General features: G+C 38.3%; 2 protein-coding genes across 2 annotated transcripts; one reads left to right on the top strand and one right to left on the bottom strand.

The window, feature by feature from the left end:
* Positions 1-1189: 1189 nt before the first annotated feature.
* LOC135468237 (dnaJ homolog subfamily B member 14-like) lies at positions 1190-11962 on the top strand. The gene is given in 10 exon segments (XM_064746383.1): positions 1190-1324; positions 3489-3684; positions 4287-4430; positions 4653-4783; positions 5331-5387; positions 5644-5729; positions 6222-6290; positions 6292-6332; positions 7436-7599; positions 8940-11962. Coding segments are annotated over 10 exon segments (1131 nt in total). The 5' UTR covers positions 1190-1191; the 3' UTR covers positions 9050-11962.
* Positions 11963-13012: 1050 nt separating this feature from the next.
* Positions 13013-26118, bottom strand: LOC135468834 (WD repeat domain phosphoinositide-interacting protein 4-like). Its single transcript, XM_064747284.1, has 12 exons — positions 26052-26118; positions 24930-25033; positions 23442-23516; positions 22793-22897; positions 21942-22038; positions 20252-20346; positions 20055-20128; positions 19409-19531; positions 18528-18613; positions 16737-16838; positions 16010-16128; positions 13013-15340 (listed from the first exon to the last, which is right to left on the bottom strand). The coding sequence occupies exons 2-12, from the start codon at positions 24973-24975 to the stop codon at positions 15234-15236; spliced, it is 1029 nt and encodes a 342-aa protein (XP_064603354.1). The 5' UTR covers positions 24976-25033; positions 26052-26118; the 3' UTR covers positions 13013-15233.
* Positions 26119-26207: the final 89 nt, after the last annotated feature.

Below are 26207 nucleotides of genomic sequence, written 5' to 3'. Positions count from 1 at the left end.
AAAGAGCTAATATATATATATATATATATATATATATATATATATATATATATATATATATATATATATATATATATATATATATATATATAATAGAATCGCCATCATCACAGCTTGAATTAGGTGGTGAACAGGTGCATGCATGCTTTCCACAAACACCTGCATGGTAGGCCGAAACTGACACCACATTGTCACCCTATCTAATTTAACCCTCTCAATCAATAAGAGAGCAATTTCCTTGGACAGGCTATTGCAGCTGGTTTATGCCTCTGATTTTTCGGCCACAGCTGGCTATTGTTGATTTTACGTCTTGGTTTATATATAATTTATTTGTTGCTAATTTCATGAGAACTGTCAGTTTTATTTATGAACAAATGATCATTTAAAACATCAGATTTAAAAAATATTATAATTGTTTTAAGACCATGTAAACCCTATGAAAGTCAAATGAAAATCTGCAAAATAATACTTTCGTCCATGTTGAAGCCGTAAAGGCATATGGGGCTAACAGTTTTCATGACGATTCAGGACAATACATGAATCGACCCGTTAGGACAAAAGGAAAGATCTGTCAAAGGCATATTTTCGGAATTTTTTTTCTTAGTGACGAATGGTGGAGGCCTCGTGCGTTTGGTTAAACATTAATATTTTAAATTATTTTCCTTGTAGCAGTAGTTAAAACAATTAATGTCTTAATAAATGAAACAAATTTACTTTATCTTTCAAAGAAAAATTAGCTTCTTTTATTCCAGGAGAAAAAGTAAATTGATGTCGATTTTCGTGTATGTTCTACGTTCTTTCTTCTGTGGGCTGAAAACGTTTCGGTTTCATATGGACATCTCTTGGGAACAGAAGGGAATGTTTCTAGCTGTGTTGTCTCCCTTACATCGACAAGTAAGAAACGTCAGCCTTCAACTCGCCTAGGGGATATAAAAGAGCAACCTGCATTGGATACCTAGTTAAGCAAGAAAAGTTAATAAATGGTATTCGCTGTTGTTAGGGAATATTTGTTTCTACTCGCTTGTGAATAATATACTTCTGTGCGACCAAAGAAGCATTTACGCAAAGCTTAGAGTATCAGAGGACGTGATTTTGACAAATAAGCTTAACCCGGCCGATTGCCACAACGCTCCATGGGCCAATCAAAAGCCGCGTAGCAAAGCCTTGGTCGGACTGTGTACATCAGGAAAAATGGACGGCAACCGTGATGAGTCGGAACGATGTATCAGAATCGGCCGAAAATATATGAATGCAGGGGACATGGAAAAGGCTTTGAAGTTTTTATTGAAAGCAGAAAAGTTATATCCTTCGAAAAAAGCGAAAGGTAAACGTATTTGTCATGTCTGAGGCGATTTTTATGCCCTTGAACATCGACCAATGCAATGTGGGCATGTCATCCGGCATGACTGACACCAATGTTTGTTACTCAATTTCTGTGTTGTATCTTTACTGAGATCATCCGTCTCTTATCAAATGTCGTCCGTATAGAACCCTTGATACACGTCTCTCTGGTGTAGTTTTGTATATGAGGCACACATTATAAAATAGAAAGGTATGCTGACATGCATTTTTAGGATGGCGTTGTTGTTGTATAAGCAGAATCTAGCTGCTCCTTGTCTCACATATATGTATTGTTAGCAGGGACAGTGATCACTAAACCATAACTAGCATTCCTTCTGGTAAATCATCAATACGTAGCATAACAGGTACATTTTACAGTGTGATGATTTATTGTTTTTTATTTTTTTCATATTTATAATAGTCACGTAAAACAAGACAAGTATTTTTATGGTTCTGAAGAGAATCTTGTACTTATTTCTGTTCTCCTAGGTGATTATGGGTAATTATCATTGGGGCGGGCAATATCGTAATTTGTAAAAGATGTCAGCTAGTAAACACTTATTAACCAACCAGGGCTTTCTGTCTACTGGCTTTCTATCTCAAATCATTGAATCTTGGAAACATGATAAACTGGAAATGTAGAAAAGGCCATATGCTAAAGCTAAACCGACCTCTCCCTTTGCAGAGCCTAGCTCTAGCAGTTGAAGTCCAGGCAGAAATATCACTGCCATGTACAATTCAAACTCATCCTTATGTTTGAAATGCGCTGATTCCACTGTAGGGGAAGCGTAAAACTGTCAAAGCCTATTCGACTTAGCCCATCTAGATGGATGCATTGTGTTATTTTTAAAATTGTTACTACAGTGAGTCCACCCCAACATTTACCTCTCAAAAATATTGCAGCCGACTCCCAACTGAGTGGAACTGATCTGAAGAAGGTACATGCGCGTGACACCCAAATAACATAGATTTAAACAAGTCCTTTTTTCTGTCCTTCTCAGTTGAATTATGGAGATTGGAGTTATACCAACAGAAAACAATGTAAATATTATACTTTTTTTCGGGACATTTTTAATGCCAGAGCTCAGTTACATTTCAGAGGCCACATGTAGGTCTGACCACAAGACAGTGAGTTAATTAGTTTTATCGGGGCCTCCGTGGCTCAGTCGGTTAAAGCGCTAGCGCAGCGTAATGACCCAGGAGTCTCTCACCAATGCGGTCGCTGTGAGTTCAAGTCCAGCTCATGCTGTACGTGAGAAGGTCTGCCAGCAACCTGTGGATGGTCGTGGGTTTCCCCCGGGCTCTGCCCGGTTTCCACCCACCATAATGCTGGCCGCCATCGTATAAGTGAAATATTCTTGAGTACGGCGTAAAACACCAATCAAAAAAAAAAAAAAAATTAGTTTTATCGGTGCTGATAGTGAGTTAACAGTGTAGAATTCAAGATTCAACCATAGTATGACATAAAAATGAACAACGCAGATGAGTTCTAGTGCTTTGAATGGGACTAGGGGTTTGTGATCCGTGCCATGTTTCTTGAGAGATACATGTAGAGATGGACTCTGTTCACCGATGAATGTCAGGATTTTAAAATAGCACTCTGTACATCTAGGTAGACTTAAGTTATCCATCTTCTAACAGTAATCCACCCACATGAACTTTTGAACTGAACAAGCTGAACCAATATCCATCACTTTTTGAATTGGAACATTCTTGGTGCCCTGGCAGTTCAAAAATTTCTTCCCTTGGGAACTCTTCATTGAGAATTGGTCAATTCCTTCAAACATAAGGGTACTCTGGTGATTGGACTTAATAAGGTTACCTTTTCAAAGTTTAGAACATGCATAAGAATTTTTGAATGGTTATCAATGGTTGCCAATACATTCCAGTGAGATGAAGCCAGTTTCTGGCAGATATTTATCCGCTACAGTGTCTGTAAAATAACTGAAGGTGGAGGCAAAAATATTGTCCTGTCTGATGTAAAATCTTTGACAAACAAAGCCAGAAATGAATGAGCAGAGCTTATATTTTACTCCTCATGTCCCTTCCACTGTCTTTGAACTTTCTTTCAGGAAGAATGTTATCTAAATTAGCTGGTTGATAGTGTGTTGAGGCCTCTTCAAATAATTCAATGATTTTGATTTCAGAGTTGATAGAGCAGTTATCAAATGAATGTAATGATGATGAGGAGCAGACACAGTCTACAGAAAATGGTCCGTCATATCCCAGTCATGTCCGACAGAGAAAGAACAGTGCCAACAGGAGAGGGTCAGGGGACAGTAGTGCAGACCAGCATAACCATGTCAAGGATTACACACCGGAACAAGTGGAATCTGTCAAGAGGTGAACAGTTATTTGCTGTGATGTACATAAACATTTCACACTATGTTAATCACAAATACCCTAATTCCTCAACCTTTTCGCATATGAAAGACTAGCTTTCAGTGTAAGTTATGCACATTTTTAATTTGATTTTAGAGACAAAACTACATTGGCTGGGTTGGCCAGTTTCAGGGCTTGACAAAAAGTATACTTTTATCAGTCAGCACAGTGTAATGCCTTCAGAATATGCTTGAATAAACACCTTGCAAACATGCGCAAATGTTAAAGAATTACAAGAACCAGATTTCTCCTTTCTGCTTTGAAGTGAACTTCAACAGTCCACCCATAAACCTAACAACTGTCATAGAACTGAAAAATAAAAAATCTGCAATGATTCAACGTTAAGCTATACAGTAGATACAGTCCTTCATTCTGGTCTCAATGGTACGTGAAGACAACTTGACTATTTTTCAAATTATATTTTTCTCGGCCCATAAATCTGTGAGTGTAAAACCTGTGCTGGTAGATGACATGCTACATATTGCTAAAGTTCATGTATAATTAAACCCTTAAATTAGGACACAAATTGTAAACTCTTACTACTGCTTTCTTTCATATTGCAGGGTGAAAAGGTGCAAAGATTATTATGAAATTTTGTGTGTGAAGAAAGATGCCACAGAGATAGAGCTAAAAAAAGCGTACAGAAAGTTAGCGTTACAAATGCACCCAGATAAAAACAAAGCCCCTGGAGCTACAGAAGCATTCAAGGTAATGAGAAGTGCCTGACATCTGCAATTCTGCCAGTGTATTGAAGGCATATGTGCTGTTTGTAAGCATATTTTAAGTGTATTGTTTAGTCTTTACTCAGAGAATTCTGCTTCTTGGAAATCAGTGAAATATTTGAGTTGGTTAAAATCAGGAAAGATGACACATGGACATGAGTTTTCATTCACTGATATTCTAAAGATCTATGTGTTTTTTGCATCTTCAGCAATTGGAAATGCATTTGCTGTGTTAAGTGATTCACAGAAACGTCAGAAATACGACTTGTATGGGCCTGATGAGGACAAACCTCGGCGAAACGGCAGAGGCTATGATTACACACATGGGGGATTTGAAGGTAGGTCACGAGGTTTGCATGTTAACATAATCATCTGAGGTGTGTCTGAGACTGGTCTTATTCAAAGTTAGTCAAGAATTGCTGGCCTGATCAAGCAGTTCCTTCATCTTCTCACGCACTTAAACTACATGCAGTACATCTCGTGGGTACATGTAAGATTATGTTTTGTTAAAATACAAAAAATGGGAATTATATCAATATGTAAATGATAAATGTGGAATATGGAACTACAAAGTTACAAAGTGAGGTGCCTCAATGGTGGAAATTTACTGAAGTTTTTCCAACCTTCAGTTTTGAAGGGCCCACAAAGGGAGACAAACAATAACCTTTATTATTGGTTTATTATCAGCTACAGGTAAGTGATGCCAAGTCATACAAGTGTTATGGATATTATTAATTGGAAAAATATATATCATATGGTGTGATTTTCTGAACCATCTGGATAAGTACGTATGGTTAAAGTTACACACTTGCGCAACCCATGTCTCGTTGAACAAGTGTGGTGATAAGGGACAGTGAAATAAAGATATCAAACTTTTTTTTTCAGCGGACATTTCAGCAGAAGAGTTATTCAACATGTTCTTTGGAGGAGGTTTTCCATCTTGTAAGTTTGATTTTTATTCATTACACGTTTACTTATATCATAACACTTGTTACTAAGTTTGATTCAGTTTTCAGGGAAATATTTTAACATGTTAAAATATCTAGTAGGATGTTTACCTTTTTTCCTGTGAAGGGGTGAATTGCATTGTATTGTTTTTTGGACTTCATGAAATTTGGATTTGATAGTGATTAGAAATTGAATGTCATGAGTGATAATAATAATTTAATGTTATATGCAAAATTCTCTTCTGTTGCAGCAAATTTGTATCAACAGAGACGTTCACATCACCCACACCATAGTCATCACCACCACTTCTACCAGAGAGAGACTGCAAACAACGAGGTGATTCTTCTGTGTTGTCAGCTTAATGTAAAACATAATTACAAAATTTTATGCCTTTAATTGTGGAATGGTCTTCGTTGACCTAAAGAACCAAGAACATGTAGCTTCCTTAGTGCGTGCAGACGCAAGTAATCACTAATCTGGCTTACTTGCCAGCCTGTGCCTCACCTGTTTGTAAAGGTGTATGCATGCCCTTTTCCCATTCGTTTATGACTCCTGTTAACCATAAAAATCTTAATAATGAAGTGAAAGCATCTCCAGTTAAAATTCACTAGTTTACCACAGCTTTTATTATAATAACACAGGTATATTTTGGAAATAAATCTGGATCACTTTGATTTGTGAAATTATACAATCTTAACATAAAACAGAACATTGTTTTTCCGTTTGTTCTATTTGAAATACCAAAACAATTCAGCTTTGGAAATGTACTGATTTAGGTATCTCAAATTGATTTTTTCTTAAGCAACCTGTTTTCTTTTCTACTTTCAGGGACCTTACACCCTCTTATTGCAGTTGTCCCCCATCCTACTTCTCATTGTCTTGTCTCTGTTGAGTAGTTTTTTTTGTCAGTGATCCAGTATTTAATATGCACAAAAACTCGTAAGTATTCTAGTATTTGCTATGTTCTTTATTCCCCCTCTTCCTCCTCCCAGTTTTGGGTTAAAGTTTGGGGTTTGAAGCAGAATTATCTCCTGTGTGAAAAGCCTGAATGTTACACGGATAGCGTAACGTGAAGAGATAGGGTGAACAAACATACAGAGATGCCTCTTAGCTTTAATGCCTGTCAGTTGTGCAGTCAGGTTTGCACTGTTTGTCTGGAAATGCGAGTTAAATTTTTCCTACAAGATTAAATAATAGTTAAGTGATCACAATGAGTGTGTATAAGGGGTTTTGGTCAGAGGTTCACACGTTTGTCTTTGAATGGCTAGGACACAGAAGATGCATACTCAGTCTCAGCCTTGGACAGGGAATTGATGGTTTCTCCCGTACTCAGCGTTTGTGGGGTCAACAGCGCTCATGTGACTATTTCAAAAATCCAACATTAGTTTAAAATCGCTTGCCTTGCATGCACCATATCTGATAAGTCACGTGGGAAAGTTTGTCAGTGACCTATGAAAGACGGATGTTTTCCATAGGGCACTTGATGGATTGGTTAGCGTACCACCACAGCGCAATAACTAGGGAGCCTCTCACCAATGTGGTCACTGAGTTCAAGTCCAGCTCATCCTGGCTTCTCCTCTCTCAGTGAACATGGAAAGGCCAACTAGCAACCTGGGGGTTAGACCCAGGCTCAACTAGGTTTCCTCCCACCATAATGCTGGTCGTCATTGTATAAGATATCGTATATACTGTAGTTTGACAAAATTTCATGCTTGACTACATTTCTCACTTTACCCGATCTTAGAAAGGTGTTTTGAGGTTTTTTTGTATGGTAGTCCTAATAATTTTCATTTGAAAATGTGTGACTTTTATACCACTAAAAGAAATATTTTATAACCTTTATTTGTCTCTAGCTTTTCAGATGAATTTTAGGATCAAGTTCATGTGCAGTATATTGACAGTCTAATAAAACAAGGCTTCACTCATTCATATTCTTTATCAGGGATGACATTTGTTCTTTCACTCATCGTCCAATCTTAGTTATATGAAGCTCTGATTAACCCGCATGCACTTTTCTATTAATTTCCACTACTCTGTTTTAGAAAATACCCAGTAGAAAGGAAAACACATAACCTAAAGGTGCCATACTTTGTGAAAGAAGAGTTTCATATCGAGTATAAAGGCAGCTTGCGGAGAATAGAACGACAGGTTGAAGAAGAATATATAAGCAATTTAAGAGCCAACTGTTTTCGAGAGAGAAGTTACAGTGAGTATTGTTTTAATTCATTATCTTTATAATGAATATGTAGTATGTGTAACTTGAAGTTGCAGCCTGTAAAACTTTTCAACTTGATGTACACAGAAAACTTGTTTAAGTTAATTTGGCTGTCTGCCTATTACATGCCAGTAGCTTTAACTCTTAATGTTGCTTTCTGTATTAGATATACTTTAGTAATGTCACCACTATGCATCAATGCAACAGGTTAATCTCAGAACAGACATTCTTTTATTTATACATGTAGTCCTGCTTCAGTAGAACTCATCTTCATTTAATCAAGCTAGTTATGTCTGACATCATCTACTGTGATCAAATCAGATTACACCTCAGTTATTGATGCTGGCAGGAGTTCAAAACAACATGGGGTATGGCTGTAGTGAGAATTGTGCAGTGTATGAAACAAATTTATTTCACACTGGACGTAGAAGTGCTAGTGCAAAAATAGGGTATCAGGAGGACGGTCATTTTGATGCAGAATAGGCCTGATAGAAATTAATGGCGGAATCACAACAACATAGGCTACATTGATTGGCTGTTAAGCCTCATCTGCTGCCATTGGTATTGCCTGATAACACTGTGAATTTCTGTTGCCTGTTTGTTTCAATAAAAGCACTTTGGTCACCGTTCATAGCAATGCTTTATTGCTGTTGTATAATGTTTTGTCACGGAATAAATAGGATCTGACGTGCATTTGCTTCGAAACAAGGAAATAAGGGACACTTATAAGGGATGCTGAAGGATTGACTGAAAATGCTGTGGGGGAAGTATGCAGGCCGTAATGCCATTTGCTGTCGAATTAGAAGGTTTCTGAAGACTTTTATATGTACAGTAAAGCAAGGCTGATTACATAGCCTATAGTGAGCATTAACCTTGAGGACATTTAGATGAGTAGAACTTCATGCCAAAGACACCAGACTTGCCTTATGCATTCACTGACCTGTTCTTTACCTATCCCTTATGATGAATACAATGCTGGTTTTGGTGTTGGATTTAAATAAAATTATTTATTATTACTGATGTCAAGGAGGAGTTATTAAAGCAGCACTATGCTGTATGTGTAAGACATAGGTGTTCGTTTTGGTGGACATCAGTCTGATAGCGCCAAACAAATGTTAGAAGTATAGCTGCATATATAGGAAAATGATGCCTACTGATACTAATCAGTCTAGGGTTTACTGTTAAGAATATATAACAGAGCATACACTATGGTTTTGTTCCATAATATGTGTTGAGATGGTCAGACATAAGGGTTATGTTGGCGAACTTCTTCCTGTACCTTCTAAAATGACATTGCATATAGATTTACACAAATTATTTTCTTTTTGCAGAAGAAAACATGCTGTGGAGAGCAAGAAACTACGGTGATGGACAGTTATATGAAAAAGCAATGAACATGGAGACTCCAGCGTGTGATAGACTAGCCAGTATATATGCATAACACAGAGTATGGTGAGAAATGGACTGGAGTTTGACCACTGCTCAGTCAGGGTCTGGCGAAATCCTGTTTGATGTCAGAGCTATCCTCTGAGAGGATCATTTTAAAGACTTTGTATATAGCTGATGACTATCAGTGACTAATGGAGGCCTTTATGCGACAGTCAGCAGAGTACAGATCTGTAGAGATTGGGTCTGGAGATTTGACACAAGTCCCATATGACACCTTGCATTGTAACTCTAGAATGCCTAGTAGAATGGATTTCAGGGATCTTCTGTTATCTCTGACCTATTTATTATGTAAATGGTTATTATTTTAATTGTGAGGTTGGAAATAAGAGTTTAACACGAAAAAAACCATGCACATGCATGTAACATGAGTGAGTATATCACTCTTCATAATATGTACTGTAGCATTTTATGCCAATTCAAGTGGTTATTTCATCTGTTACATCATGTAGCTGTTTGTGTAGGAATAAATATGTGTATAAGTGACTTTTGTTTAGCATACTTTGTCAGCAATGCCTGTAATAATTTTAATTATTTAGAAAATGGAACTACAAAGAAAACTGCATTTTTAAAGTAGATAAATGTTGGCCACATTTCATGTTGCTGTAATATGAATGGGCTGGCGTAATGTTCAGAAGGTACCAGTTTTGTAACATGTTGGCATTGTTATGATCTTGTCAGATGCACATCCCAGTGGCATGTTACTTTCGTATCGTTCATACATTCATGTCATTCAACGTGTATGTATATTACTGAAAAATAGACAAAATTGTGGTACATGTTGCAGTTTGCATGATAGATGTATGATCTTCAAGCTGAAGACTGTTGCGCCTTGTTATGAGCTACTAGTATACAACCCTGGCCCAAATCAGAGCTCAAAATAGAACGTAAATTGAGCTGTACAGCTCAGACACTCATTACTAGAAACACACTAGATAAAAGGGGTGTAAAGTCTTTAAAAAATTACATTATGAATACATCATGAAAATGTAAGCAGCGGTGGCATTGCTGTTATATGCACTTGCACACTTGCACATAAGGTGTGCTGTCTTGTCATGAATGGGTTGTTGTTTAGGTTGGATTAGTGTGCCATCACGTGGGAGTTCTGCGTTGCCCTCGATGTTGACCATTAACTCATGTTCAAGTAGGTTGTCATTCATTGTGAAAGAACATAAGATCTTGTTCCAGGTTTCCTTTGTGATATTCCCATAGACTGCTTTCCCGTAAAAGTGACCTTGCTTTACATACACCAAGGCTTTGTCTGGCGGCTGCCCTGAGATTCCTCAGGCTGTCATTGAGATCAGCTGCTGATGTAGTGAGACTGTAAGATCTGAATGCGATCAGCATAAATACTGTCTGTAGTTCCTGCCCTGGCGTTACCCTGTTGCCTGCCATTGCATTACTGGGAATTCCTGTTTGTGCTGTGTAAGTTGTATGTTGTATAATATAGGCTGTTCTCGGTAGACCTGGTGAGGAGCACTGAGTGTTCGGTACCAGGGCCTCGGCTCAACCGCCAGAGCTTAGACATGTTAGATACATGATCATGTACAGGGGTAGGATGGATACACTGGGTGACTACCCAAGTCACTTACATCCCCCTCACAAGCACTTATGTAACAATTCCATGTCAAGTCAAAACCCTCTGCTTCATACTCTCTGTATGCTAGGCCAGCTTTGTACTTGGATTGTGTGACATATACACATAATATTTACTCTGCTTGTGTAGGCAGCTTGAGAGAGTAGTTAACCTTAGACCAAGCCAACTGTCCCAAGAAAAGCTGCATGTGTAATAATTAACATTCAGTCAGAAATCTATGTCCACAAGTTATTTTTAATACACCTGTATGTTTGTGTGTGCAATAATACATCATCGGTGCATTGTGTAGGACACAAACGATATTCTGTACAGAATCAAAGACATACCGGTTGCTTGAGTGCATGTTTTTTCAGTGTCGCTCAGAGAAAAGGATTTTCCTATAAACAGTTAGATACCATTGCAACATATGTAAAACCTATGTTTAGTACGAGAGTGACTAAATATGGCTAAATATGGTGTGCACAGGCTATTTCAAACTTACTAGTAATATGAGATTTAACATATATTGAAATTTAGGATAAAGCCTACAACAGCAAGACTTTTTGTTTTACTTTTTCAATTGCCATGAAACCTTGGGTCAACAATATAGGACAAAATCAGTAGCACCATTCACATAGTCATGTTTTATAAACTATATTTGTGATCATTTTTGCAAAAATTTTATTAGCTTTAATGGGCATCCCTTGAAGTGTATTTAACAGTAAAATGTGTACATTTTAGCTACATGTGCAGTTGTTCTCTAAAATTTTGGAGTAATTCATCATGAACAGTCAGACCCAAATTATTCACCTATATTCAGTTCAAACCTTGTAATTATGCTGGATTGTAGGTCATGTAGACTGTACTTTGGAATGTTTTTAAATTGGAATCAGATTTGATTTCTTGGGAACTAAATCTGTCCTGAAGTTAAGCGGTTATTTAATTTCCCTTGCAGTACAGTGTGTCAATTGGTCAATATTCCCTCATTGCAATAATTATGCTGTTTAATCTGCATGTTACTAACGTAATTTCCTTCCTGTAATATAACGATTTTATCTCTTGTAGGTGCTGTGATTTACTTGTTCTCAATCTTATGTCTGGGAAGGTTGTTGTACAGGGGAATTTTTTTTAAAGTGTTGTTCGTTTATTAAACTCTGTAAAAAGACCATTAGTGTAAATATTAAATTAACTTGTACATTGTATTCCAGATATTGTTTATTTACTGTTGATCAGCATCATATATTGTAAGTCTTGAACCTATTTTACAGTGTATTTATATACCAGGAAATTGGGGAGTGTTGTATGATATCAATCTAGAGCACATGTGAAAGATTGTAAATAAAAACAGTTTGAATTATTTACAGACTCAGTGTTGCTTACTTGTATGAGCTTTCACGATGGTTATGATTACCCGCCTCAATAAATCTAATACATGTCGTTCTGAAAGTTTGACAAACATAAGGTATCAGATGTTTATCTTATCTTTAATACCTGTGTGGGCAAAAAATCTTGTACACTTCTTCCTGTGAGCCTTGAACTGTCTGTGTTCAAGATGTTTGGCAAGTTGCAAAAACTGCAGCCTTATTATCCACAATATGTAGCTTTTTGCCACTCTGTGTGTCCCATTAACCTTAATTGCTAGGGCCCAGTCTTGCATCTACTTTAATGTACAAACCCAATCACTAAAACCTCTTGTAGCAAAATCCAGATATGGGACATTGCAAAATCAGCCGATTGATACATAATAATGACCTTCACAAACCAGTCTAGTCTGGCCACATTATGGTCCTTTTACAATGGCTATTGGCCATTTTTTTTTCTAAGGTTCTGCGCATCTCACAGAGAAGGATATCCTGAACTCCATAGATTATCTGCCTATTGATTACTGTTATTTGATTGGAGTTTTACACCGTACAGAAAGTGCTTTCACTAATTCGATAGCGGGCAGCATCATGCTGGTAGGAAAACCCACAACCATCCCCAGATTACTGGCAGACCTTCCCATGTACAACCGGAGAGGAAGCCAGCATGAGATGGACTTGAACTCACAGTAAATGCATTGGCAAGAGGCTCCTGGGTCATTGTGCCACGTTGGCGTGCTAATCACCTCGGCCATGGAGACCAATTTCTTGTATCATGCACCAGTGACTTGTTATGTCGGGAGACAAAGCTGGGCTGACCAATTTAGATTTTCAGAATGCCTAAATTAAATAAATAATAGAGGTTAAGTTAGAATACCATAAGTGTACAGCTGAATTCTAAAACTGCTCATACTTTCTTGTTGATCGTTTATTTATCAAGAACAGTTACAAACAATTTAGTTTTTGATTGGTGTTTATTGTCATTTTTAAGACTTTCACACTTACATGACAGTCAGTTGTATGGGTGGAAGGGGCCTCCGTGATTTAGTTAGTTAGCGCGCTAGCGCAGCGTAATGACCCAGGAGCCTCTCACCAATGCGGTCGTGAGTTCAAGTCCAGCCCAGGCTGGCTTCCTCTCCAGCCGTATGTGGGAAGGTCTGACAGCAGCCTGCGGATGGTCATGGGTTTCCCCAGGGCTCTGCCCTGTTTCCTCCCACCATAATGCTGGCCGCCGTGGTATAAGTGAAATATTCTTGAGTAAGGCATAAAACACCAATCATAAATAAATAAATTTATGGGTGGACAAAACAAGAGTAAACAACACTGCTTTGTTAAAGGGTGAACCGTCTGACTAAATCAACAACAAAACTGGCAAGAGCTGGATTCGATCCTGCAACCTCATTGTCCAGCGGCTGCTTGTGGCTAGAACAATCTTCAGCTGAATGACCCAGAAAGAGCATTGTCAGGAAAGTATTAAAATGGAGACTATGATAGAATTAAACACCATGATTTTTTCTCTGTAAAGCATTGTTGAATGTTATTTAATCAATGATATAACCAATATAACTGGCATAACATGCTTTGGAAATGTTGCCCCTAGCAGAAACTTTAACCTTGTAAATATCTGTCAATATTTATATTCACTACCAACCAATCAAGTAAACGGATAATTGACTAGATGTATGCATAACCTCCAAACAATGAAAACAATGACCACTTTTAAAAAACAATTCGCTGCTTACTGTGAAGTGCATTTATTTCAATCTATGCATGGTTTAAAACCCACAAAATAACTGATGCATGTACATGCAGATGCGCTCAAAAATAACAGGAAATCTATTAACATTTATTACACACTGTACATAAAACTCACCCATACTCTTTAACAATAAATGTTTACTAAAATTCATACACAAGGCCACACAACTAAAAATGTTTTGATCATATTTTTGTGGCAATGTATGCCATTTTCTAACCTTTAAGTTTTCTAATATTAAAAACCCAAAATTTTTACAATATTTTGTGGGCACAGATACTGAACCGTTTTTCTAACACGTTATATATAAGTTCACATAATAAAAGTCGTAACTTTAGATATGCTAAGCTTATTTTACATCACATACTGCATCGAAACAAATGCACTATACATTAATGCCCGTACATATGATATATTTATGAGAAATAAATCTTATCGTTAAATTGGACACAATATGCTGATAGAGTAAGGTTCAAAGAAGTACATAAGAATATTTATTGTAAAAGAATGACTTTTCTCGGTTTAAGATTACAACAGTAGACCAACATGTACCTAGATGGTAACATTTAATGGAGCTTGTTGATTAATAAGATTAAATAATTTAATTATTTCCATTAAATGCCAAGTATATTGGCCAGATAAACAAGTTCATCACGGGCAAACCAAACAACATAGACCCTTACAAAACCAAGACAATCTTACATTAATTCATATACATCTATATGAATCTGTATAGTCAATATTAACAGTAACTACACATAAATTGCCGACCTTGTCCACATAGATGCTTATCCTAATTTGTCTAACATTTGGGACAGATATCAGAAGTGTTGAAAGTAGAAAATTACACTTCTTTACCAGCCTTTTGGAAAAGTAAAGGTATGAGTATAACTAAGTGAGAAAAAAGAAACAGTATTTCTACCACTATTACATATCCATTGGCTAAAATGAGCAGACCAGGTGTTCCAGATTTTAAAAGAAATAGGGTAATAAATGTAATTAGTTTGGATAACCTCCAAGCTCTATACAGTCATTTGGAAGATACATTATGTACATGTGTCCAAAATTTAACTGAAAACCCTAACTTAACACTGTTCTTTCAACTTAACACTGTTCTTTCAAATACATTTCATTACTGAAGTAATACCCAAATGATTTATTAAAATATAACAATAGGGAAAATGTACAAGTCCCATTAAACAACACCTGGATCGCACAACCATAAAAATATCTTCGTACATCACTATACATATACACATTCATGTCCAAACTTTATGTTTGTATTTGCTGGATGAATCCACAAGTACATGTTCATTGCAAACTAGCTATGGCCTTAGCTCTTGTTTCTGTTACACATGTAAGAGAAGAGTCCAATAAAAACATTGTTATGAACTGAACTTTATAAATTACAGACCCTGGAGAAGCACACTTGTCATATCAGACAAGAAACACCCGAACTATCCACTGGACAGAGAGTTCTGTTTTGTCAGTCACTGTCATCTCCCACATCCCAGTACACATCAAAGGCTTCTCTGTTACAGTTACCATCAGTAGTGAACACATACTTATGGAAGGTACCATCTACACATATAGCTGTGAACAGTAATGACAAGTATCATGAAGTGGGTTGTAGATTTTTATCGATATTTTGTAATGAAACAAAATATTCTATATTTACCAAGAAATTTTGGCAAAAAATCAATCGGGCCAAATAAAATCAAATCACTATTTCAGAATGACATAAATTATTGCCCTTCAGTAAATGTCAGACCTGTACCTGCAATATTTATAGTGTTAACATGATTCTAAAGACTGAAAGAGATTATCAGTTTCAGGAACTTCATTACTAATTTTGAACGGTAGCACAGGCATAGATGGGACTGACATTTTGTGAAAAGTTATTATCTTGGGCTATTCTAAAATGATAATAAAAATTTGATTGGATGTGGGCTGACTGAGTTTTCACCAAAAATCTCAGGTATAGCCTCTTTGAACTTATTATTCTGCACTCGGGAAGATTACATATGCAAATACAGTGAACCTGAGGGAAAAAAATTTAAACGAATAAATTGGTTTAATGTCCCACTGAAAGTATTTCAGCCATATTATGGTGAGACAGGGAAGTTTGAGAATGTTAGACTCACTACGCTGTACTTTATGGAAGGTACCATCCACACATACTGTAACTAAGAAAAGACTAGCATCATTAGACTTTGTATGTTGCACTTCTGGAGGTTCACATCTATATATCAATAATCTCACCTATTACGGAGTGGCCAGGCCCAAATGCACAGATACAGGCACATTCAGCTGGTACAGTGAAGCTAGCTAGACCCCATTGAGACTCCACATACTGGCCCAGGAAACCCATTTTCTTCAGTCTACAACACACAATTATATACAGGCATCCGGGTGCTGGACAAATGCTCAAAGGTGCCATGGAGGATTAAAACATCACTGCGCTATAATATTAAAGAACCTCTTGGAGAAATATTAGGTACAATGTAATTACATTCATCTATCTTTGTGTTAATACTGGTAAACAAAGCAAAGCAGACTCATATACACAAAACTCATACTGTATCTATTTATGTAAAGTACATTCAGACACATGCTCCTTACCAAGGACTGCACAATGGGAAACTTGAGGAAAAGCTACATGTACACAGGCAGTCCAAATGACAGGAGAACACTTCATTTTCTTCTGTGATGCTGCAGTGCGTGTGTACTTCATATATGTTTTATGAGCACACATACACTGCTAATTATGATGTAATCATGGAAAGAACAAATGAGTTCACAACTTTGGACCGTCTTGATACAGGCGAGAAGGAGTTTTACCAGTTTCCCGTTGCTGGTACTAAATAAGATATAAGCAAGACTAATATATTATATAAGTCATGCTTATCAAGGAAAGTACATTATAATTCTGTTAAAAGTAACAAGACAGATAGAAGAGATTATAGCCGTTTTGCATGAAAATACTTACGATGATCTTTTATTCAGATGAGTATCTCTGACAGCAAATATATGTACTGTTCCTTTATCACTAGAGGCACACAAGAATGAGGAGTCATGGCTAAAGTTTAAGCTGAAAAACAAGGTTCATAACACTGAGATATATTGCAAGCCAAACATATATACTCCATGAAAAAATCAAAAATCTTCCACAAATACAGACATAATAGCTTACTAAGAAAGATGTCTATAAAGTTCTATGTTGAATATGTATTTCAGTTATCACACGCATACAATAATAAGCATAATCAGCATTTCTGGTGCCTCATGGGTTCAGGCAGGTTTGGACGAGACAAGGTGGTAGCTTTACTGTATTTTCTGCACTGAATGTCCACATCTCGCATGAACAGTGCTGTTACCAGGTACCGTAAAATCATGTGTTGATAAGTCTTGTTAGTTTGCGAGCCCCCTCCCTGTCTCGCCTAAACCTCCATGAACTTGAATGAGACTCCTGAAATGCTGTTTGGCTTACAGGATCATGGCTGTGATTGTGTATTGTGGATTGAAAAAGAGATAAAAAGGGTAAAATCATACATGAAATAATTACCTGCAAAATTACCTCACTTTTACCTGACTTGCACATATCCTATTTGAACAAGAGGCATTTTATGGGTAGCAGGCTTAGCTTACGACTCTCCAAGATACAGCACCAGGCACTGTCAACATTATTCCTTGCTCAGAGTAACAAGTATTGCCTACAATCTACTATTACAGTCAAATTAAGCCCTCTTTCATAATGATATTGTCAATAAGAGAGAGAGAAAATCCATTCCTATTTACATCAATACACGGTAGACATTGGCAATCTAGTTACCATCGCAACCATGAAAAGGTATTAATTACACATCAATTTTGTGTCTATGTATCAACCAAGAATTAAAATACTGTATAGCGATAAGGACTGGGGATGAGGCCCAAACATCACATCAAGAAAATGGCAATCCGGTTAGTATGATTACCATACACCGTAAGTTATATCCTTACTAAAAATTCACCAGCATGAAGTGTTAGCAGAGTAACTGTTACAGGGAGAAACTATTTCTAATGTGTCCGATCGATGGCAAGCCACATTTACCGCATCTTCACGCATGCATTAAAACTTCCCTAGCCTAAACCCATGTCAACCGAGTGGTCCCCATAATCAACTAACCTGATTTGTGTCTTGCAGAACTGAAAATGATCCATGACAACTGCAGAAATTCACAAAATAACTATATTTTCAGACCCTTTGGGTTACATTCCGCAACTTCACTACAGAGTAGGAGTCACACAACTCACCAGCACAGAGTAACAGGCACTTGTCAAAGAGCTCACCAGTACATAGTAGCAGGCACTTGTCAAGGAACTCACCAGTACAAAGTAGCTTTGACAGGACTCACCAGGACAGAGTAGCAGTCACAGAACTCACAGTGTAGCAGGCACTTGTGAGGAAAACTCACCAGTATGGAGTAGCAGTAACAGGGCTCACAAGTGTAGAGTAGCAGGCACTTATCACAGAACCAGTACATAATACAAATGTAGTAGGCATTACAGACACAACTCACCAGTACAGGGTAGCAGTGACAGGACTCACTAGTGCAGAGAAGCAAGCACTTATCACAGAACTAACCAGTACATAATACAAATGTAGTAGGCATTTCAGACAGAACTCACCAGTACAGGGTAGCAGTGACGAGACTCACTAGTGCAGAGAAGCAAGCACTTATCACAGAACTAACCAGTACATAATACAAATGTAGCAGGCATTACAGACACAACTCACCAGTACAGGGTAGCAGGGTCAGCACCTCTTCTTAATTCCACAATCTGATATTTTTTAACAATATCAAATACTCGAATCAATGTACCCTAAAACAAACAATATATACACATGTAGTCTGCATGCATGCTCTCATTTATTCCCAGATTACACAAATGGCATGACCGTGAATATCTCTTTGCACCTGACTACATGTAGTGTTGTCCAGTACTGAGTGTTACATCACAAATATACAACCATGCTACCATCAAGCCGAGCCATCTCTTTTCTCATACACTATTTACCTGAATGCTTTAATTTCTCCTTTTTCACAGAAGTAGATGTGGAACAAAAATTATGTTTACTATAATCCCTTCAATATCCCTATTTATATTTCCCTATTGTATGTACCTCTTGATTTCAGCTACCTTGGTAATACAACTTAATATCTCTGTGCTCACATTTAAAGGCATTTCACGTACAGTAACTTACTGGTATTTCAGCCACGTGTACATACACATATATTACAACAAACTCTTGCTAAAAAAATTAAAAGAGTTCAAATGATGTTGTCTATTACTCTGATCCATGTTGTTATTTATGAGCCTAAGCTTTATCGGTGGACATTTAACCCATAAGCTACTGCACTTCACTTAAATTTACAACCGAACAAGCAGAAACTGAGTACAATCATGTGACCTCTTTCATCAAGGCAGATCAGCTACTACAAGTGACCTCAACGAGCCAGCGAGGGCCCACTTACCCGTGCTGTGTAGTTTGACAATGATCTGGTACTACTCATGTTTGGGAGAACTCTTACTCCAAGTGCCCCACAACTGCCTCAATACCAAAAGAACAGAAACATGGAGACTCTTAACACTGAAAGATTCTATACCAGATCCCACCTTTCTTGAGGCTGTAGCAGCCTTGGTCCCACGCTGATCTATAGCCACACAGGCCAGCTCTCCCTGGTGAGCATTTATAGTGACCGGTGAGGCAGAGCTTCCAGGCTGTGTGGTCTCCAGGTCCTACAGAAAACAGTTCACCAGATAAAGACATACTGACTAGTCAATATGGAACATGGGTGTAGAAGTATATGAATCATCTAGAAAAAGAGCACAGAAAAGTTTAAAATCATAAAGTGAAAAAAATAAGAATAGAACTGAACTTTTTATGAGTACTCTTTAGAAATGAATGGTTTACCATCCTATTGCACCCTTTCATTGTGAATTTCACATCAAGTGATCAAGGTTTTAAATTTCAATAGTTCTTAATACCAATCATGAACAATGCTTGTCCACCTCTACATATTCTATCTCTTTAGAAAGAAGCTGAGGGTAAAGTATTTAGACACTACTACATGTTCAGTCTTCAACTGTGATCTTGGCCATTCATTTTCATGTCAACTGCATGTGTCATTCGACAGTAACACAAAGAATCTCAACTGTTTTACCCATTACAATCAGGTGATTGTTTGATATCCGTTAATACCATGCTTTCATTGCCACATGTTCTCTGAAAACCATCAGGTAACACTAAATGGGTACTGACCACAATCTGCAGACTGCCACACTTAGATCCAGGAAACACCAGAACATGTCCATAGGGGCTCACAGCACACAAACCTGGGAAAAACAAGATGGATACAGGTAACATGTATTCACGTTCACTAAAAATATTGGCCGCAAATTTGAACAGAAGTGACCTATACTGTGGATTACTTTTTCAAATTTGTCACCATGACATACCTTTTGGGTTGTCCCTGGTGTCAAAGCTGTACAATTTTTCCACATTGTTGGGAAAGCTGAACACATGCACCTGGTTGCGCAGTATCACAATCAACCTGCAAGAGAAAACCTCAGTTGTCTAAGCACATGGTTTATGTAGGCCCTACACTTGAAACAAAATCCACAGCACCCACTTTGCAGCCATCTTTTTACATAACATGACTTTTAATGTATTTTTATTATGTAAAACCTCCATCCCAGAGATATACATTATATTCAGTTGCAAAGACTTCACTTGTTTTTTTACCACAAAAAAATAACACCCTGGCTTTGCAACAATGGGTTTATACCTGTTAGTTTAACTGACATAAGGTCATGATGAACACCAAGCTCTGAAAATCTATTAATTAATTTGATTGGTGTTGAATGATGCGCTCAAAAACTTTCCACTTAAATGATGGTGGTCAGGATCATGGGAAGAGGAACCCAGTGTGCCCAGAGCAAACCACCGATTTAGGCCAGGTACCTGACAAACTTCCTGACTTCTCAGGATCATGGGAAGAGGAACCCAGTGTGCGCAGAGCAAACCACTGATTTAGGCCAGGTACCTGACAAACTCCCTGACTTATCAGGTTCATGGGAAGAGGAACCCAGTGTGCACAGAGCAAAGCACCGATTTAGGCCAGGTACCTGACAAACTTCCTGACTTCTCAGGATCATGGGAAGAGGAACCCAGTGTGCACAGAGCAAACCACCAATTTAGGCCAGGTACCTGACAAACTTCCTGACTTCTCAGGATCATGGGAAGAGGAACCCAGTGTGCACAGAGCAAACCACCGATTTAGGCCAGGTACCTGACAAACTTCCTGACTTATCAGGTTCATGGGAAGAGGAACCCAGTGTGCCCAGAGCAAACCACCCATTTAGGCCAGGTACCTGACAAACTTCCTGACTTCTCAGGATCATGGGAAGAGGAACCCAGGGTGTGCAGAGCAAATCACCGATTTAGGCCAGGTACCTGACAAACTTCCTGACTTCTCAGGATCATGGGAAGAGGAACCCAGTGTGCGCAGAGCAAACCACCCATTTAGGCCAGGTACCTGACAAACTTCCTGACTTCTCAGGATCATGGGAAGAGGAACACAGTGTGCGCAGAGCAAATCACCGATTTAGGCCAGGTACCTGACAAACTTCCTGACTTCTCAGGATCATGGGAAGAGGAACCCAGTGTGCGCAGAGCAAACCACCAATTTAGGCCAGGTACCTGACAAACTCCCTGACTTATCAGGTTCATGGGAAGAGGAACCCAGTGTGCACAGAGCAAACCACAGATTTAGGCCAGGTACCTGACAAACTCCCTGACTTATCAGGTTCATGGGAACATAAACACAGTGTGCCCAGAGCAAACCGCCGACTTAGGCCAGGTACCTGACAAACTCCCTGACTTCTCAGGATCAGGGGAAGAGGAACACAGTGTGCCCAGAGCAAACCACCAATTTAGGCCAGATACCTGACAAACTCCCTGACTTCTAAGGATCATGGGAAGAGGAAACCAGTGTGTGCAGAGCAAACCACCGGTTTAGGTCAAGTACCTGATAAACTTCCTCACTTATAAATTGTAGCTGCTGCCAAAACATGAAGAGGTCTCCATAAACAAGGGACCATCTCTCCCACATGAAAAACTGAAGAAAGCAATGTAAATATAACAAACCTATCCCTCTGTAGCCTGACACCCAGGACTGGCTGAGCAAATGTCACCTCTAAGACAACCTTGTCTGGTCCCTTCTGACTGTCATCCCAAATCAGAACTGAGAGAAGAAAATGTTCATGTTTACACAGGGCGATACAAGCATAAATGTGTCTAAAAACTCAATTAAAAAAACTGATACAAGACATAAAACAGCATTTCGTTAAAACCTTTGTATTCTAGAACATGAATGGAAGAAAATATATATTTTTTAAATTTATATTTCTTCATCAAACAATGTATAATGATGCCCAAACAAGCTTGCATAATGTGTTTGATGGTTTTCCTAACATTTTTTAGAGTTATACCTCTAATGAGGAAATCATTTCTTATTTTTCGTTGCCTCAATGCAAACAAATCATATTGCACTAGTTTAATAAACAATAATAATTAGGCTGTGTTGGCAACTCTCTATTAACTACATCTGCCACACATTCAATTTTAGAACACACACAAAGAATACCAAGGGGGCCTCCGTGGCTCAGTTGGTTAGCGTGCTATCGCAGCGAAATGACCCAGGAGCCTCTCACCAATTCAGTCGCTGTGAGTTCAAGTCCAGCGAATGCTGGCTTCGCCTCCGGCCATACATTGGAAGGTCTGTCAGCAACCTGTGGATGGTCGTGGGTTTCCCCCAGGTTCTGCCCGGTTTCTCCCACCATAATGCTAGCCGCTGTCATATAAGTGAAATATTCTTGAGTATGGCGCAAAACACCAATTAAGCAAATAAAGTCAAAGAGAGTACCAAGCTATTTATGCTGAACAAGCTGTCAATCAAACCAGAATAATGTATCGTTGAGAATGCTATCACACTGTACCTGCATTTTCAGCAAACTTGGGTAAGGCTCCTCCCCCGACCAGTGCTATGAGGTTTGTCCTGTGTAACATTTCTGCTGTGGCAACACTGCCAACATGCTCTACACCTGAACAATAAAATACACATGTCATTAAAGTATACAAATGACACAGAAAATCACCCATAGGCTATGAAAGAATAGAATGGAATTTTTACCAAATAATCACCCTGTTCTGCTATAAGTGGAACTTTATGTGATTAACAGCAAACCGCATTTAACTTCATAAGATTTCATTATAATTAATTCATGATGTATTCCATGAAATTATAAGTTACTTACAGCAATTTGATAGTCTTAACTTCTTACAACTATTACTATGTGTGGAAGCAGACCTAAGGAATAGGTTTCTACACTTACTTCATTCCAGGACTCTCGGGCAATTTATAGTTTTACTGACATGGAGCTTGGTATAAACATTGCAATTCAGCAAAAAAGAACATGTGCAGTTGATCTGGGGCAGACACAGCGTATTCCCTAACACATTAGAACTCTCTTGTTAAAAATAACACTGTACTTAATACTAAACATACTGTCAAAAGCAAGAGATTCTGAACAGATTTTGATCGCACACATAGCACACAATCATTCCCTTGTTCAAATATACCATTACCAAGGTGTAGTTTCTGTGCTAGAGGCTCTACATTGTACAGACGCAGGCCTGATTCTGTTGCACAAGTGAAGCAACCTGTAAATAAGAAAAAGATAAGAAATCAGCATACTATTAATTCCAGACAGAAACACGTTATCAGAGCATAGTGAAATAATTTTGTTATACCAACAATTTAAAGCACTTCATGTTCGTAGGTCATAACAATATTACTTAGCTGAAAATCAGTGCCATGAACTGCTCATATTCAATGTACATGTAGTCAAAAGCTTTTAACTTCATTTTGTACAATGGAAGTGATGAATAACTTGGATCTGTCGGATCTTTTAGGATGGCATCATCTGTAAATTACCTTTAACTTTATGGTGACACCACATCTTTTCAGTTTCACAAATCTCCAAAGAAATGAGAAACTTATTGCAAATCACAACTTTTTTTACATCACATATAAGTGTATCGTGATTTTGATATGTTATATCTTACAACTGAAGGTGACTTGTTTGCTGCACTGATGGTTATTTAATCAATAATCTGTGTTTTATTTCTATGCTCGTACAAGAGGTTATTTGCAATTGATTCATACAACAGTGATCCAGGGAGTGAGTGGAGAAAATATGATAGAGGGTGGTGATATATCATGGCAGATCATCATGCTGTACCAGAGAACTTCTCAGCCTGCATGAACATGAATTACAGGCTGAATTTAAGAATACTGCAATTCAGTTAAAGTGACTTATATTACTGTCAATTTGCCTTGTGTGTGGCTGAAACGATGGAAATGAAACCAGGCCAGGGAAACCAACACACCTGGCAAGGTAGCAAGCAGGGTCCAGGGGAAACCAACATACCTGACAAGGTAACAGGAAGTGTCCAGGGGAAACTAACACATCCGGCAAGGTAGCAAGCAGAATCCAAGGGAAACCAACACAACTGGCAAGGTAATCTGCAGTGTCCAGAGGAAACCAACACATCTGGCAAGGTAACAGGCAGTGTCCAGGGGAAACTCACCTGGCAAGGCAGCACACAAAGCCCTGGTGAACTAACACCAGGCCATCACTCGGGAAACTACTGCACCTGGCCAGGAACCAGGCAGAGCCAGGGAAAACCACTGCACCTGGTCAGGAACTAGGTACAGCCCAAGGGAAACCTCTGCAAATGGTCAGGAACAAGGTAGAGCCCAAAGGAAACCTCTGTAACTGGCCTGGAACCAGGCAGAGGAAGGGAAAAACCACTGCACTCGGCCCAACAACTAGGCTGAGCAAGAGGCGAACCTGACAAATCTCCTGCTAACTCTAGATTCGAACCTGGGACCCAACTGGTCAGGAATTTGAAAAGAAACCAGAGTATGAAAAATTCAAGGTAGGAAAATTTTGGCACTGATGTTTTGACTATTCAATGAAATCATAACTTTCTCACTAGGCTTTAACTGCTATGGTTTCCAAACATGGTATTCTTACATGTACATGACAACACAAATGATAATCTGTTTACCATGATCCTGGTTGAATCGCAGACTGTTGATACCCCGACTAGACATGATGACACACTCCCTTCAATGTACAAGTACTCACTCACGGCTACATCTTTCTGGCCTTCTGCAGGTGAAATTGATAGTTTAATTTATCCATATAAAATCAATTGAAAATAATATATATTCAATGAGTGACCTGTCAGTATCTCGCTGCAAATTTAGTAAGTGACGGGGGTCTATAAATGAATGAATGCTTGATGAAGAGGAGTGATTAGGTGTGTTTACATATACTATGTCTTCTTGTGACAGAGCAAGTCCATGCCAGTGAATTGCTGCTTCCACAGAAGTATCATGCAGAAGACACCGAACATATGACATCCCATATTATACGGACAAAAAGCCAACCAGTCCTGCTTCCTTGTTCTAATCTCTCCGTGCTGAGCGCTAGTGTGGCAGCAACAAGTACCATTTACGACTCGATCTGGGTGAATCCCGGGCCTCCCCACTATAGATAGGGGTCTATAAATCCCTATTTTAATGCTACATCTTTTAATCTACAAAGTATACAATTTACATGGTCTGGTGTACTGAACTGTGGTCCTATCCCATAATTCTTTATTTCTTGCTCTGAAACACACAAGGATTTCCCAGCAAATACATAAATGAAGTATTTCCTTATAAATGTGACTCAGGAGTTTGAGAACACTCTCTCGCTGTATCCTATATATTTGATACCATTGTCACAACGGGTCACATGTAAGTTGAGGCAACCAGATTATCTGACAGAAGTCAGTATGTAGATGTAGGGTCCTACATTTTACAACAGTAAAGATGGTGAAATATTGCATTCAGCTGGCTCAGTCTTGCCACTTGATTTTTCAGCTTTTTGTTACTTTTGACAATATTGGACTACTTTAAAAACGTGGAAACACGATGAAAACATATTGCCAAAGCAATTTTTCTTTTATTTTCACTCACGAAGTCAAGATTATCCTGTTGTTGTTGTTCTACAATGCGACACGGGCGACCAGTGTTTGAACGGTAATTTAGGGTTAAAAGAGAGTTGGTATTTAGGTACACTTGACTTTGTTACTTCCTTGCCGTCTTAAATTCACTTTTACACATTGTCAGGCGCATCTCACCTTTCAAATCCGTAGCATCTGTCATTAAGACGTAATAGGCTATTCACCTTTGTTATGACGAAAAATGAAAGTTTACAGTGGAGAAGCGCCCCCTTCAGGCGAGTTATGTCCCCCTTAATCTTGGTTGAATGGACGCGCCTCAATAAATGTATTAAC

Source organism: Liolophura sinensis, chromosome 1 (genome assembly GCF_032854445.1).
Source record: "Liolophura sinensis isolate JHLJ2023 chromosome 1, CUHK_Ljap_v2, whole genome shotgun sequence".
Lineage (NCBI taxonomy): Eukaryota > Metazoa > Mollusca > Polyplacophora > Chitonida > Chitonidae > Liolophura > Liolophura sinensis.
The sequence above is the reverse complement of the archived record's forward strand: the minus strand, read 5'-3'. Positions and strand labels throughout refer to the sequence as shown.